We start from the raw sequence: 13,100 nt of genomic DNA on the forward strand, positions 1-13,100 counted from the left end.
TGGAAGGAAGAGAGAGTAGATTCCTGGATCAATTTCTAAATTCTAAATGGCTATACGAAATCTCCCTACAAAGAGTAAATCTTACCAGATAGTTGACAGAAGCACTCATGGAGATACTTGGGTTGAGGCTAAACCTGCCTCTGGTGAATCCATTGCCATGGTGATAGGGAAGTATGGCCAATTCAACTGTATCCCAGTTCAAAGCTATTTACTTTGCCCCACTGACTGCAATGCAGGGAGTCAGTGAGGGCTGATTCAGCCTCCATCTGCATACTCCACCTCTTCTTCCACATATTCCCATTCTGAACTCTGTTTCTTTGTGTGATGCTCAAGCAGGCCAGACTCTTGGGCTTTAAAATTATCTTCAGGATTGGATATTTACCAGATGCTCATTGTTATGATGGGAAGGATGTGTATTGCAGGTAAGCTTTTATACTGCAAAGACCCCTGGGGAGGGTGGAATTAATCTCTGTGCATTCTGCAGAAAAGAGATAATCATATACGCCACCTTCTGAGGGCCCCCTGTAAGCTAGGGCCAGGCAGCCAAGTGTCCGTGGGGGAAAGTAGATTTCATTCAGTGCCTTCTGTTTCCCTCGCAGGAGTGAATGGACACCATTCGCTCAGGTAGGAAAAAGTGAAGGGGTGCATAATTGTGGTAAAGGCTAAATCTATTCCCTGCCCTAAAGCCACTGAGAACCAAGCCTGTTCCTAGTTCCACCCTATATTCTGTAATCATATCCTCTTTCTGCATAAGGCTCCTTCACTATTGTTAGCAAAGGAACTGCAAAGTGCTTCATTCGTGCACAAAGCTCTGTTTCACATCACTGATAATGGAAAATACTACCACTCGGAAGTCTGGATTATGTCCTCCATTTTTATCCATGAGCTGCCCTAAAAATTAATTCATATTTTCAGTTGTCCAGATACTAAGGGGAGATACAGACAACCCTGCAGAAACAAAAACAATCACCACCACCACACCAAAATATCCTGACATTTGAAATAACATTTTCATTTCAACCATTTTCTTCTGAGATCCAGCAGACGTGAAGGGGGGAAAATATTACAAGAGTCTTGGGAAAAGCTATTAGTGAAGTATTTCTAGCCTACACAGAAGAAAGAAGTGTCAAAATATTCTTGATTGAATCCTTCTAGCCAGTTCTGGAGGCAGGGTTCTACAGAATAATGCTGCAACATTTCAGGTGTTTATTTGAGCCTCTGGGTCTGTCAGTACTGATGATATACTGCCAAATGACATTCAGGAGAAGCATGAAGAAAACTCTCTTCCATGAGACTGGGTGCTGATACCATTTATACAACATAGGAACTTTTTTCCCAAATGATTTGATAGTTTGGTGAAATAATTTCTTAAGGACCTAGTTCAGGCCTGGATGCCACAGGAAAATTGAATGTACAGGAAGAAAAATATAGTTGAAATTTAGTGTGGGCATGTAATTTGGATTGCACACCAAAACAGAGATAGGAAAACAGCTTCTACCCTATGCCCAATATAGAATTGAACTGAGTGGGGGAAGATAAATCAGTTTAATGGATAACTGTTGGACATCCAATATCAGCCCTTTTTCAAAAATGGATCAACTCTAAATCAATGAATGAGGCTCATAACATCACTGAGAACATGGTGGTACTGGTGCCCCTCCCATACTGGATGGGACCATCACCCCCCACAAGATAATTTCACTTTGCATTACTTGCTAGAGGAAAGGGGCAGCAGAAGGAGTCCCATTCAGGCCAAAGTTTTAATTATGTGCAGCGTGTTTGAAGCATCCAGGTAGTATGAGCATTGCAATCCCCATGAGATCCAAATTTATTTTTATTTTACTTTTAAAAATTATTTTTAGGCCACCTTTAAGGGCCAAACCCTCTGACATGCTTCAGATGCCTTGCACAGGAGCTAGTCCCTGTTAAACCCACCACTTGGTCACCCAAGGGGAGACCCCAATTTGTGCCAGGAGGTCACTGAAAGCTCCAAGCTCTCTATGCTCCTAGTGCATCCCTGATCAAGTCACACTGAGGCCTAAAGGCCCTTTACAAATTGTTGGCCTCATTTTTAAAGTCCACAGACTTTATATCAGCTCTGAAATGGGACCAAAATAAATGCACTGGGCAGTTCTAATCTTGTGGTGGATTTATTCCACTAGTAAGCTAAAAGCTATCATGATGTTTTCCCACCTATAGCAGCATCATGAGAAAAGGTTGTTAGGCGTGTGCTTTGTTTATATCATATCTATGACAGAACTTGGCATATTCTGAACAGAAACATTTAGCCTGCAGTCCTGCACACACTTACCTGGGAGCAAGTCCCACTGAACTCAATTCTGGGCAAACATGTACAGGATTGCACTGATGAAACTAGCCATTTGCTGTTTCATTGCATACTTTCAGCACTGCACAGTTTTAACAGTAGAATCAGTAAGATAAAATACATTTGAAATGTTATTCTTAAATGGAGTAACTGACAGCATCAGCTCTTCTAATGTACAATGCTGACATTCTCTTAGATTGTGCATACTTCTCCCCAACAGCCCTGCATGGAACATTTTCAGCTCTTTGACAGTTAAAAAAAATGCTCTTACCGTATTATTGGGATGGTAGTTAAGATGTAAACCACTGTCACACAGAGGTGATGATGTGCCACTACTCTGATCACTAGGGATGCCTAATAAAAATATAAATGCATATAAAAGAGTATCACGGCTTGTTGAGCTACAAACCCGTCATAGTCAAAAGTGACACCTTTTTTGGTCATGGTTAGAACTCAGCCATACATGTGAAACATGTATGTTGCCTCTACTCCACTGGGTGGTTTAACTTGCGCTGTGCTGAAAATTTCTTCCTCCTTTTTTTTCACCCATTCTCATTCAGTTTGATAGAGAAAAGACATTGCTTTTTAAAAGATGTTCAGAAGAGAATTTTAGAGAAGTTCTCATGGCTGGGGTTCGGGGTTCTTGTGCTTATCTGACAAATGGGGAGTGTCCCGTCTTTCATTGTACATTCATCTCTCCAGTAGGGATGGACGGACTGTGCAAAATCCACTCCATCTGCATTTCGTGGAATGTCAGGCACCTTTTGTCCCATCGCCCGCTCACAGACGGATGCATTTTTCCCCCCGGCATGCGGAAAAATGTGCAAATAATTACGTAAGAGATTGCATAAGAATTTGCACAATTTACCTTAGTACATAACATTTAACACATTATTCCCCCATCCATTCAACTTTTCCTCAGCAGAAACTTGCGTATTTTCCTATGAATAAATATGCGTACATTTTGGGTAAGTAAAAAAAAAAAATCACCCCAAGGTCCACAGACTCCGTGCAGTCTGAGGAAGTCACTCCACAGAGGATGCCACAGGTTGGATTCTTAGAAATCCGAGCTCATTTTAGTCCATCTTGAATTTCTCCAGCATCCCTACTCTCCACCAACCTCCCTGGCTTCCCACATTAAAGCCCAGGGGAGGACATCATGGCATAACTGCTCCCCCACAGGTTTTTTTTTTTTTTCAGATCAGGAAGCAGGGGCATCGAGGGAGGCTGCAGAATAATGGCAAGATGTGTAATAAAGAGAAAACAAACCCATAGCACCCCCAGGCACCCCACAATGATAAGGTAAACTCAAAACTGCCACAAAAGGATCTGACAAACAATTTATAAAGGGCCCTGAGAATGAAGCAGAAACACATCAGCCGCTTTCATGAGGGGCAAAAAAAAAACTTTCAGGAAACTGAAGGACAGTTTTGGCACAGCACTAGCTCCACCTCTTCCCCAGTGCTGGACAGAATACTATCCCCCGCACACATGCCCACTACAGGATTTGCATGGAAGAAGTGATGTTACAAGCATCTGCATTAGAGACAAGATGCATCCACAATCACCACTCAGAAATTTAATGTTTGGGAGACCCTGGGAAGGTGCTGAACCCAAGAATGACAACTACAGCTGAGCCAAAATGTCTCAGGAACCATGCAGTTAATTTAAAATGGAAGAGGAAGCTTCCAATCTACTCTTCATGACCATCCTAGAGGAGAGAGAATGGGGCAGCACACAAATGCAAAGCTTGCTGTGACTTGTTCTTGTAACACTAAATCATGGGTTAGTATTACATCTGAACACAGCTGCTATGAGTAAAACAACAACAGACCCGAGTTGTTGAGATGTCATTCTTTGTTGATTATGACATGTGATGACAAGGAATTTGCACAAAAAATAGAATACTAATTAAAATTTTGATTAACCAAAGTATTTAATTATATTTTCTATTATCAGCAGAGGTATCTGAAACACTACAAAAACAAATTTCAAGTGATTATCATTTGTGAGGACATATAATGGAAGTTAATACTTTCATTATGATTTTTTTAATTTGCAAATAACAATTGTTAAGAAGTTTCTGGTTCCCTCTACAGAAAAAAAAAATCATCTACCTTAAGCATCACTATATTTGTATTTAGATTTTCAATGAAGAAAAATATTGTACAAAATGAATGTGGTAATCCAAGGGTACAGCTTTTTCTAAATAGTCTTGTGGTCTTGTGATTCTAAAAGGAGCAGGAGTGGGAGTTCTATTTTTGAAAGGAGTTATCAACGATAGCATTGCTTTGACAATATCAAATGAATATAAGAGATCCGCCTTAGTGTAAATGAATGAGCAACTGTTGTAACAATAGGAATAAAAAGTATATTTCCAACATGTAAATCAACATTTTGGAACCAAATGAATACAACAGATCAGAAATTACCTAATGGGGTTGAGGTACGCAAATTAATTTCAAAAGCATATTTCTACAAACAACTTCATTGTATTTTTCCCAATAAAAAAAACAGAGGGATCCTGAAGATAATCTGAAGATTCTGAACAGGGCAACTATAACATGTAGACAGTTGTGCTGCAGTTGAGACTGTGCACTAACAGTGTCAAGGTGCAATCCTATGCATGTTCAGACAGAAAAAGTCCTATAACACCAAATATTTTCCAACCAGCTTAGCTAACTGGGAAATGCTGGGAGGTGTAGCACTTTTTCTGTCTAAACATGGTACACCCATAATTTATTAAAAAAATATGAGGAAAACAGCTATCTCCCTATTTCTGCTATTTCCCAGTGAGACTAATCAACTTGAATTGTTGAACTAAAACAAAATACTGATAACTATGGACTCTATTAATCTTCACTTAAACGAACCTATCTGGTAAAGCCCATGACTGCAATTCAAACTGAAATGTCCTCAAGATACATACACTTACTCTCAGTTGCCAAGTTAGGGACAGGGGAAGACAACCCTTCTCCATCTGCCTGCTATTATGTGTTGAATGAAAGATGAAATATAAATATTCTGGACAAATTATTGTTAAGTCAAATAAACGTAATAGCAGCACTCAAAGCAAGTTGTACTTGGTTGAGGGTGTAGCACTATTTCTAAAGCAAAGGTTAAAACTGAATGCTAATAGAGCTTCTGTGACAGTGAGAAGTTGACACTAAGGGCTCCTTCACACTGGGCTTTTATTCTGTGATTGAGACTGCTCCTTCACGGAAGTTTGCGGGCTCTTTACATGGTGCAGTGTCCCTGCCGTGACCATCCTGCACTAAATGCCCTTTGTTCCATTTTTAAATAGATTGCAGGCAATGAGCTATCAAATTACCCTATTGTGTTCCACTTCAGTTTCCTCTGACAAAGCGGGAAGAAGAGGAGCAAGATCAATGAAACATATGGAAGACTCAGATAAGGGGGAGAAGGAGGGGGGAACGGGGAGGGGGAAAGGGGAGGAGGCAAAGGGAGTGCGTGTAAAGGGAGCTAGTTGTGATCCTGCATTTAAAACGGAAGCAGAAAGCCCCATTTTAAACGCAGAATTTTAGGCTGGTGTAGAGATGCCCTAAGATTGTATTTTCAGGGGGGAAAGCTACTGCACAGATCTGGAAACTAACAAAGGAAGGTCCATTCACAGATTCATTTGTGAGAGTGGGGGTGCTCTTTTTCAGTTCACCTACATTATCCCCCTGCACACACACACACACACACACACACTGAATGTTTGAACTCATCCTGTAAACTGACTGACAACCATCAATTCACTGTTGGCATAGGCTTAAAAAACAGTAATGTGAGTTGGCCCTGAGGCTCCAAGGGATGACAAGGTTTTTTTTCCTTAAAATCATCTCTAGTGCTTACATGCACAATCCTCATTGAGGGGCAGCTTGAGAAATGCAGGTGCTCTTTTGAGAAAGGACACAGTTAGGGTCACCTCTTCTCCAGCATTCCGAAGAACTTGGACCTGAGGATTAAATTAAAATAGTAGATGTAACATGCACTGGCACAGAAACACACACATGCTTATGACCTACTTATGATCTTCACTCACAGTTCCTCTGCTGCTCATTGCACAGATATTAAAAGAAAAGGACAATAACAGCAGATTTGTGTTTTTAAGTTTGAAAATTAGGCTTCTTTGCTCTCTTCCTTAAACCTCTTCACTGAAAATAGACAAAATATCTTGATGAGCACTCAGTTAACATTTCCTTCACAAAAAAGGACTTCGGAGTGCAGAGATTAATTTAGACTGGCAATTTGGTAAGAGGTGGGACTAAATTTGAAGATCTAGCAAACACTGAGTCAATATCAGCAAAGCTCTGAGAAACCTACAGATAATCAGATACTGAAACTGTCTCCAGTGGAACACATAAACCTGCCAACCTGGGTGCAAAACCTAGCAAGTCCATCTTGGTGCGGAGACCAGTGAGAGGACAGAATACTGTAGGCCACATGTCCAGCACACCTTTAACTGGTAGACCCATGACGTTGTGGGAGCCTCACTTACCAGGATGAACCTATATGTCAGCTGCCTCAGTTCTATAGATAAGCATTCTAGCACTTGCTGATTTTCAGGGGAAAGAAAAGCAGGACACCTATTCTGATTTGCAGCCATTTGCCCCTTATTTTAATGAGGAAAAAGGAGCGTATAGCATTTGGTAACTCAGTATGGAGACAACCAGCATCAAAAATTTTAATGTGTGGAAAGCTACATCTTTCTAGTCCAACAGAGATAAACGAACAGTGCTCTTGCCTTCTACCTTCACACTAAGAAACTGAATTTTCATCACTCTGTGCCTTAAAAGCAATGGTTTTTCTACTGTTACATGAATTTTCTTGATAGTCACTTCATCCAGATTATCAGAACTATTCTCACTAGTGTAAGAGTGAGACAGTCCATCAAAAATGAATTGACTGTCCCTGTGCTGCTTTCACAGATATGGGCAAATGTTTCACAGTAATTTGACACAGTGCGAGTTATGTAGACTTTGCTGAGCATTCCTTTCTGAAAATAGGACGCATTTGATCACAGAGAATATCAAAGATGGTTTTACTTGGAGGTTACACTGAGTGGTTTACAACGGAAAGGCAACGGTAGTAAAACTTAAGTAAGAGAGCAGGCACCTACCTACCTCACAACCATAAGAAACATGGTAACGTTAAAATAACTTGGACATACCACTGAAGGCTGGTTAGAAAGAACCTCCTCACCTTCTCTGCTCAATTCTTCCTTGGGCAGAGGACCTACATTTTAGTGATCAGAGACAGCAGCGCAGTCAGAGGCTTCTTCTTTTAAAACTTTTTCCTCTTTCTTTTAAAACAGTTTTGGGCAATGTTTTCCCATGATGGCAGTGATCCTCCTCCACCAGGGGCCATCTTGCCCCACAGTGTGTCTGAGAAAGGACGCTGCATGTGGAAAACTGTTTTTTTTTTAACTGTTTAAAGCAAAAAAGAAACAGAATCCCAAATGTTATCAGTTAGTCCTCCACCTCCCTAGAATCCCAGATGAACTGAAAACCTCCCCTCATACCTCAGACTCTTTTCATCTCTCCTCCCACTTTTATGAATATGGCAAAAATGTTTTTTTAAATTCCTGAGAATGTTCAACCTAGCTCTAGTATAAGCGAGTTAAAAACCCATACTGTTGATACTTTTGTCATTTCATATCAGTATAGAATTTCCCCCAATTTTTAATTTAGAAATTAAAAATTGTCCTAATTTAACCCAATGCTTTAAAACAAATTTGACACTGAATCACTGACCTACCATGCTCTCAGTCTACTTCACAAGTCTGCTGAAGCAGATGCTGAGAAAAGCCTGTGGCTTGCTACTTAAAAGAGCACAATACAATGTTTTTGCTGTGACATACCTCAAAGTATGTGCCTTCTCTGGTAAGTAAAGGCATATTGGTGGAGTCTGGTCAATGTGATACACATCACCTTGTATTTAAGGTAGTAGGGTTTGGAGCACAGAAATACTTTACTATGCCTTACATGACCCTTAATAGGTCACATTGTTGACTGCTATCATTTCCAGCTTCTACTTACCATTTGCTCTGAGTCTGTCTCTCCTTCCTACACACCTACATTAAAGCCTAGGCCTCTAGAAATAAACACACACATTTGATATTTGCTCTGAAGGAAGCTAGTGAGAGAATCATCTTCACAGCCTGCTTATAGTTCAACATTCCATACAAAAGGTATGTGGCTCACATCTATTGAGAATGATTCACGTATGTTTAAACTGCTGCCTCCCTTTTTCAGTCTCTGCTGTGCAATTGCGTTGGACATTCTAAACAAGCAAAGAAGAACAAGTGAGTTGAATTCTTTCTCCCCATGCTTTCAGAACATTTGAAGCTACTCTGTGGAAAAGATCAATATAAATGGGTACAGCTCAAAAATGTGAATTTTGCAGCCAGGCAGGTATCCATACCAACTACAAAATGTACAGAGAGAAATAACCCTGACTACTGAACAGGTCAACAGTTTCATCTTCTCTCCCCTTAACATGGAGCACCCAGATTTGCTTCAGCTGATTAAGAATGTGCATGGATTTATTTGTAGTAAGCTGAAGCCAGAGCTGTAGCAGAGGAAACATTGCCTGGACACAGTCCAGGTGCCCCTTGCCCAGATTGTTGCCGCAACAGCACTGCCATCCCTGTATTTTTCAAAAGAAAGCAGCAATTTAAAAACATGTGGATTAATCTCAACTGGTTTGAGCCACAACAATTGATGTGATGGATATGAGTGCTCGAATCACAGTGCAAAAGGTTAAGCTAGAAGCATTTATTCCATTGTCCAAAGAGAGACAGAATCAAGGTATTCACAAAAGCAATAATTATCAATGCAACTATGTATTTGTAAGTAGATACACTTCTGAAGTGCTTTGGCCATATTTATTTCGGAAGACATCCTTGAAAGTGAAAAGAAATAACCTTAGGAACATAAAAAACTGTCATTCACTGAGTCAGACATCTGGCCCACCTAACTGAGAATTGTTGACACTGACTGGTAGCAGCTCTTCCGGGATTTAGACAGATGTTTCTCCAGCCCTACCTGAAGATGTTGGGGCTGAACCTGGGACCTTCTGCATGCAAAGCAGGTGCTCTGCCACTGAGCCATTACCTTGAAGAATTCTATTCACATCTAAACTCAACCACTTGGCTTTGATATATTCTGAAGCAGAGGCCATCCACCTCCCTAGAATCCCAAATGAACTGATAGACTAGACAAGCATCTTACTGAAGAACATATTACACAGGTTTCGACAAATAAATAAACTCACATCAGGGCTTTGCCTTACTCAGTCTTCCCCAACCTGCTTTGGACTTCAGCCAGCATGGCCAACAGTCAGGAATCCTGGGGGTTGTAGACCAAAAGATTTGATGGCACCAGGATGGAGAAGGTTGATCTATGGTCCCCCCAGGTGGTGGAGAACAATAAAGCAACTTCTCCTCAGTCCATTGTGAGTCAGGGAGTCATGGTGCCCCCAGGAATCTCTAGGGCAAATATCCTGAGCCACACCATTGACAAGGAGATGCTCTCTGGTCCTATGGAAGACCTGGTAGCTCCAATTCCCTTCATCTAATACAGCCTTCCCCAACCTTGTGTGCTCTAGATGTTTTGGACTTCAACTCCCATCGGCCCTAGCCAGCATGGCCAATGGTCAGGAGTGCTGGTAGTTGTAGTTCAAAACATTTGGAGTCCACCAGGTTGGGAAAGGCTGCTGAAGTACCTCTAAACTATTCCCCCAGCTGTCTCCCTCCCCCTTTGAAGGCTGGTGCTGCATTATAACTCTGTCCAAGGCCAACTGCACCTTCCCTGCCTCCACACCAGGGCCAGGTGGAAGTTGCTCTGCCAACTTCTTGGTCTGTCAAATGACACCCAGAGATGACACTTCCAAGCACCACCAGCTGTGGTCGAGCAAGCAGACTCCTCAGAAGGACAGAGCCAGGGTGCAAAACATCCCCATCTCCTGGCTATACTTCCTCAGGTCACAAAGTGACAAATCCACATGAGAAGTCTCCTAGAACTAAAAGACCAGGTCCCTATTGTTCAGCCAGCTCTTTAATATTTTAAAGGCCATGTGCTTCAGTATGCTACATATATACGTACTTTATAACTGAAATCATAGTAAAGGTAGTGTTTCCTGATTTAAAGATGGCATACTTTTGTTGCTGAAAATTGGGTAGAGAGACCTCACCAAGTTAAGAATAAAAGGTTTGTAAAATAAAAGATTGGAAATGCTAGTGTAGTTTTTTTCATGATTTCTTCTAAGTAATGCTTGATACCATAATAAATGTCAGCCAGAGAGAGAGAAGCACTGCTCTAACCAGGGAACTTACTTTATTTGTATTCTGAAGACATCCACCATAACTTACAGCTCTGAATTGCTGAATAGTCTGTCCAGAGCCTTCTGTATCTCCAAGTCTTGCAATAGTAGCTCTTTAAATTATTTACAGAAATGGCAGAGGACACAAAACACTATGGACAGAGTAGTCTAATTTCCACATGTGTGATGCAAGAGGCTGGATTGTGCATCAGCTCCTTGGAAGTCCCGATAATCTATTTGTACTGAACAATCTTTTTGTCCAGGAGGAAACAAACAAACAAACCAATGTGATGAGAAAGGTTGCTCACACTGCTTGGGTGAATATGAAAGCATTCTGGCTGAAAAATTGCCATTAACAAAAAGCCACCATGCACAGTTTGGTTCAAAGGGCTGATGTTGGTGTTAGTAGTTTAACATATAAAAAGGGGGGGGGGAATTCAAAATATTTTGCAATAATTTTGTGCTTCAGTTCATAGTGCAGGGATGGGATTCACGAGATGGAGGAGTGGCCCAGAGGCCCCTCTCGCCTTGCAGATAACAGCACTTTTGAGTCATGCACTCCATGCAATCACATGCTAGTGATGTTGGAGAAGTCTGCAACAACTCCAAATGAGTTTCAGTGAATCTGACCTGTGGATTCCACAGTGAACCGGCTTTTTCTGAGTCACATGGATTCTGTGGATGTGCACGCTGGTCTTTCAAGTTGGGGGGCATTTTCACTAATCTGCATTAACCGATACATACATTAAGGGTACAATCCTATGTATGTTTAGACAGAAAAAGTCCTACAACTCCCAGCATTCCTCAGCCAGCATGGGAGTTGTAAGACTTTTTTCTGTCTAAAAATGCATAGGATTGCACCCTAAGTAATGTTAATTAGCAAATTTGTGCAACTAGAACAAAATTCTGGTAAAACGGATTGGCAGCTAAATTTTGTTCTCCTTATATTTTTGGTATTCAATTCACAATTGGGAGCAAAGGGTGTAACTTTCTAAAAACTGTTCATGTTTATAATCCTTGAGTTGCATTCACACAGGCTTATATGAATGCTCTACCATCTGCCCTGCTAGGAAGGATATTCAATAAGAATTCTTGATTGCAACCTTATTGTCCCTGCAGTTAAGGGGATTTAGAGACTGCAATGTTTATTATATTGTAATTTCTATCGAGATATTAAGAGAGAACTGATTACATCTTTATTATCTAAGTTCCCTAGCACAGACTATCTGTTTTATGTATCTTACTCTGACATCATTCCTGTAATTATTGGAAAAGTTGTGAAAAAAATTTCTGTTACAGTTAAGTTGAGAGCTCAGTTAACCTGTTTTTGATTTGCTCAACATGGATGATACACTGTTCTAAAAGTCTGTGTATATATACTTCGTTGCTCTATATGTTTTATAAATATATTTTGTATGTGTTTCTTTTTCAGCCTTGTCATGAACTGCAATAGACAGATTTGGATTTCGTTTTTTAAAAAACAACAACATCAGATTCAGTCAATGAGCAGTTGATGGAATGAAAGACACCAGACAATCCAGGAAACACAGATGGCGTGGATTTAACAAAATCCATATGTCCCTACCCACAGCACACCTATTTTCCATAAGTCTGAGAAAAAAGGGTTTTGTTGCTATTCTTCTGGCCACTGGTTTTAGATTCTATGGGAGAGATCCAAACAACTGCTTCAATTCAGGCAACATTTTACTTGATTTTTTTTAAAAAACAGCAGACCTCCATGGAACTAATTATGACACTTCCAAAAGTGGTTTGCCTTGTGGCATAGACAGAGTGGCTGCTGGTTATGAAGCCCCCGTTGGGCTCAGGGAACTAGTTTCTGGGTTCTTGGGGTCATGATCTATATGTGAGCACACTTAAAATAGTTAACAGAGATGTCAACAAGGACACTCAGCCTGTATTGCAGAACACACTATGGTGTCTTGGATGCTAAGCCCTCCCACTGAGTAATAAGACAGCAGAGACTCGCTGTGCAGTCCACGCACTTTTTATTCAGCCAGTAGCACCTCTTCACCTCTGAAGCGACTATAAAAGCTTAGACCTGTTTTCTAGGCTTAATTTGCAAAGTCAGTCTTTTGGTAAGAGAGGCCCTGAAAGCAAGTGAGTTGCCTTTCAAATCTGGATGGGTTTCCTACCATGCTCGGCTAGATTTTTCTGAGCTTCTGCTTTCAGGGAGGATCTAACCAACCCAACCTCTGATGGGCAGCCAATCTGGTGTGACACCTCCCACCTCTTCCTCTCAACTCCGCCCACTTAACTGGCATCTGTGAGTTCTGGCATCTATCAATCTCGAAGCTCATTCCCCAACAGCGCCTGGGTTGCCACAGGAAGGGGGGAAGAGCCTGGCTCTTCTCTTCAATAAACTGGGAAGGTTCTTTGCTGGCTCCTGAGGAGTCTTGGGAAATTTCCTCCCCCACACCCTGGCTCT

At 41.1% G+C, this 13,100-nt stretch overlaps 1 protein-coding gene across 1 annotated transcript in view; it reads right to left on the reverse strand.

The window, feature by feature from the left end:
- Nucleotides 1-793: 793 nt before the first annotated feature.
- LOC146346984 (gamma-1-syntrophin-like) overlaps nt 794-13,100 on the reverse strand; it is a 51,306-nt gene continuing 38,999 nt past the window's right edge. Inside the window, exons 7-8 of the mRNA XM_084851457.1 lie at nt 6,185-6,287; nt 794-891 (exon numbers count right to left, since the gene is read on the reverse strand). Coding sequence (XP_084707583.1) covers nt 794-891; nt 6,185-6,287 — 201 coding nt within the window. The remainder of the gene's footprint in view (nt 892-6,184; nt 6,288-13,100) is intronic.

Source organism: Heloderma suspectum, chromosome 4 (assembly GCF_057233095.1).
Source record: "Heloderma suspectum isolate Gila_16-S chromosome 4, 16-S_ref, whole genome shotgun sequence".
Classification (NCBI taxonomy): Eukaryota; Metazoa; Chordata; class Lepidosauria; order Squamata; family Helodermatidae; genus Heloderma; species Heloderma suspectum.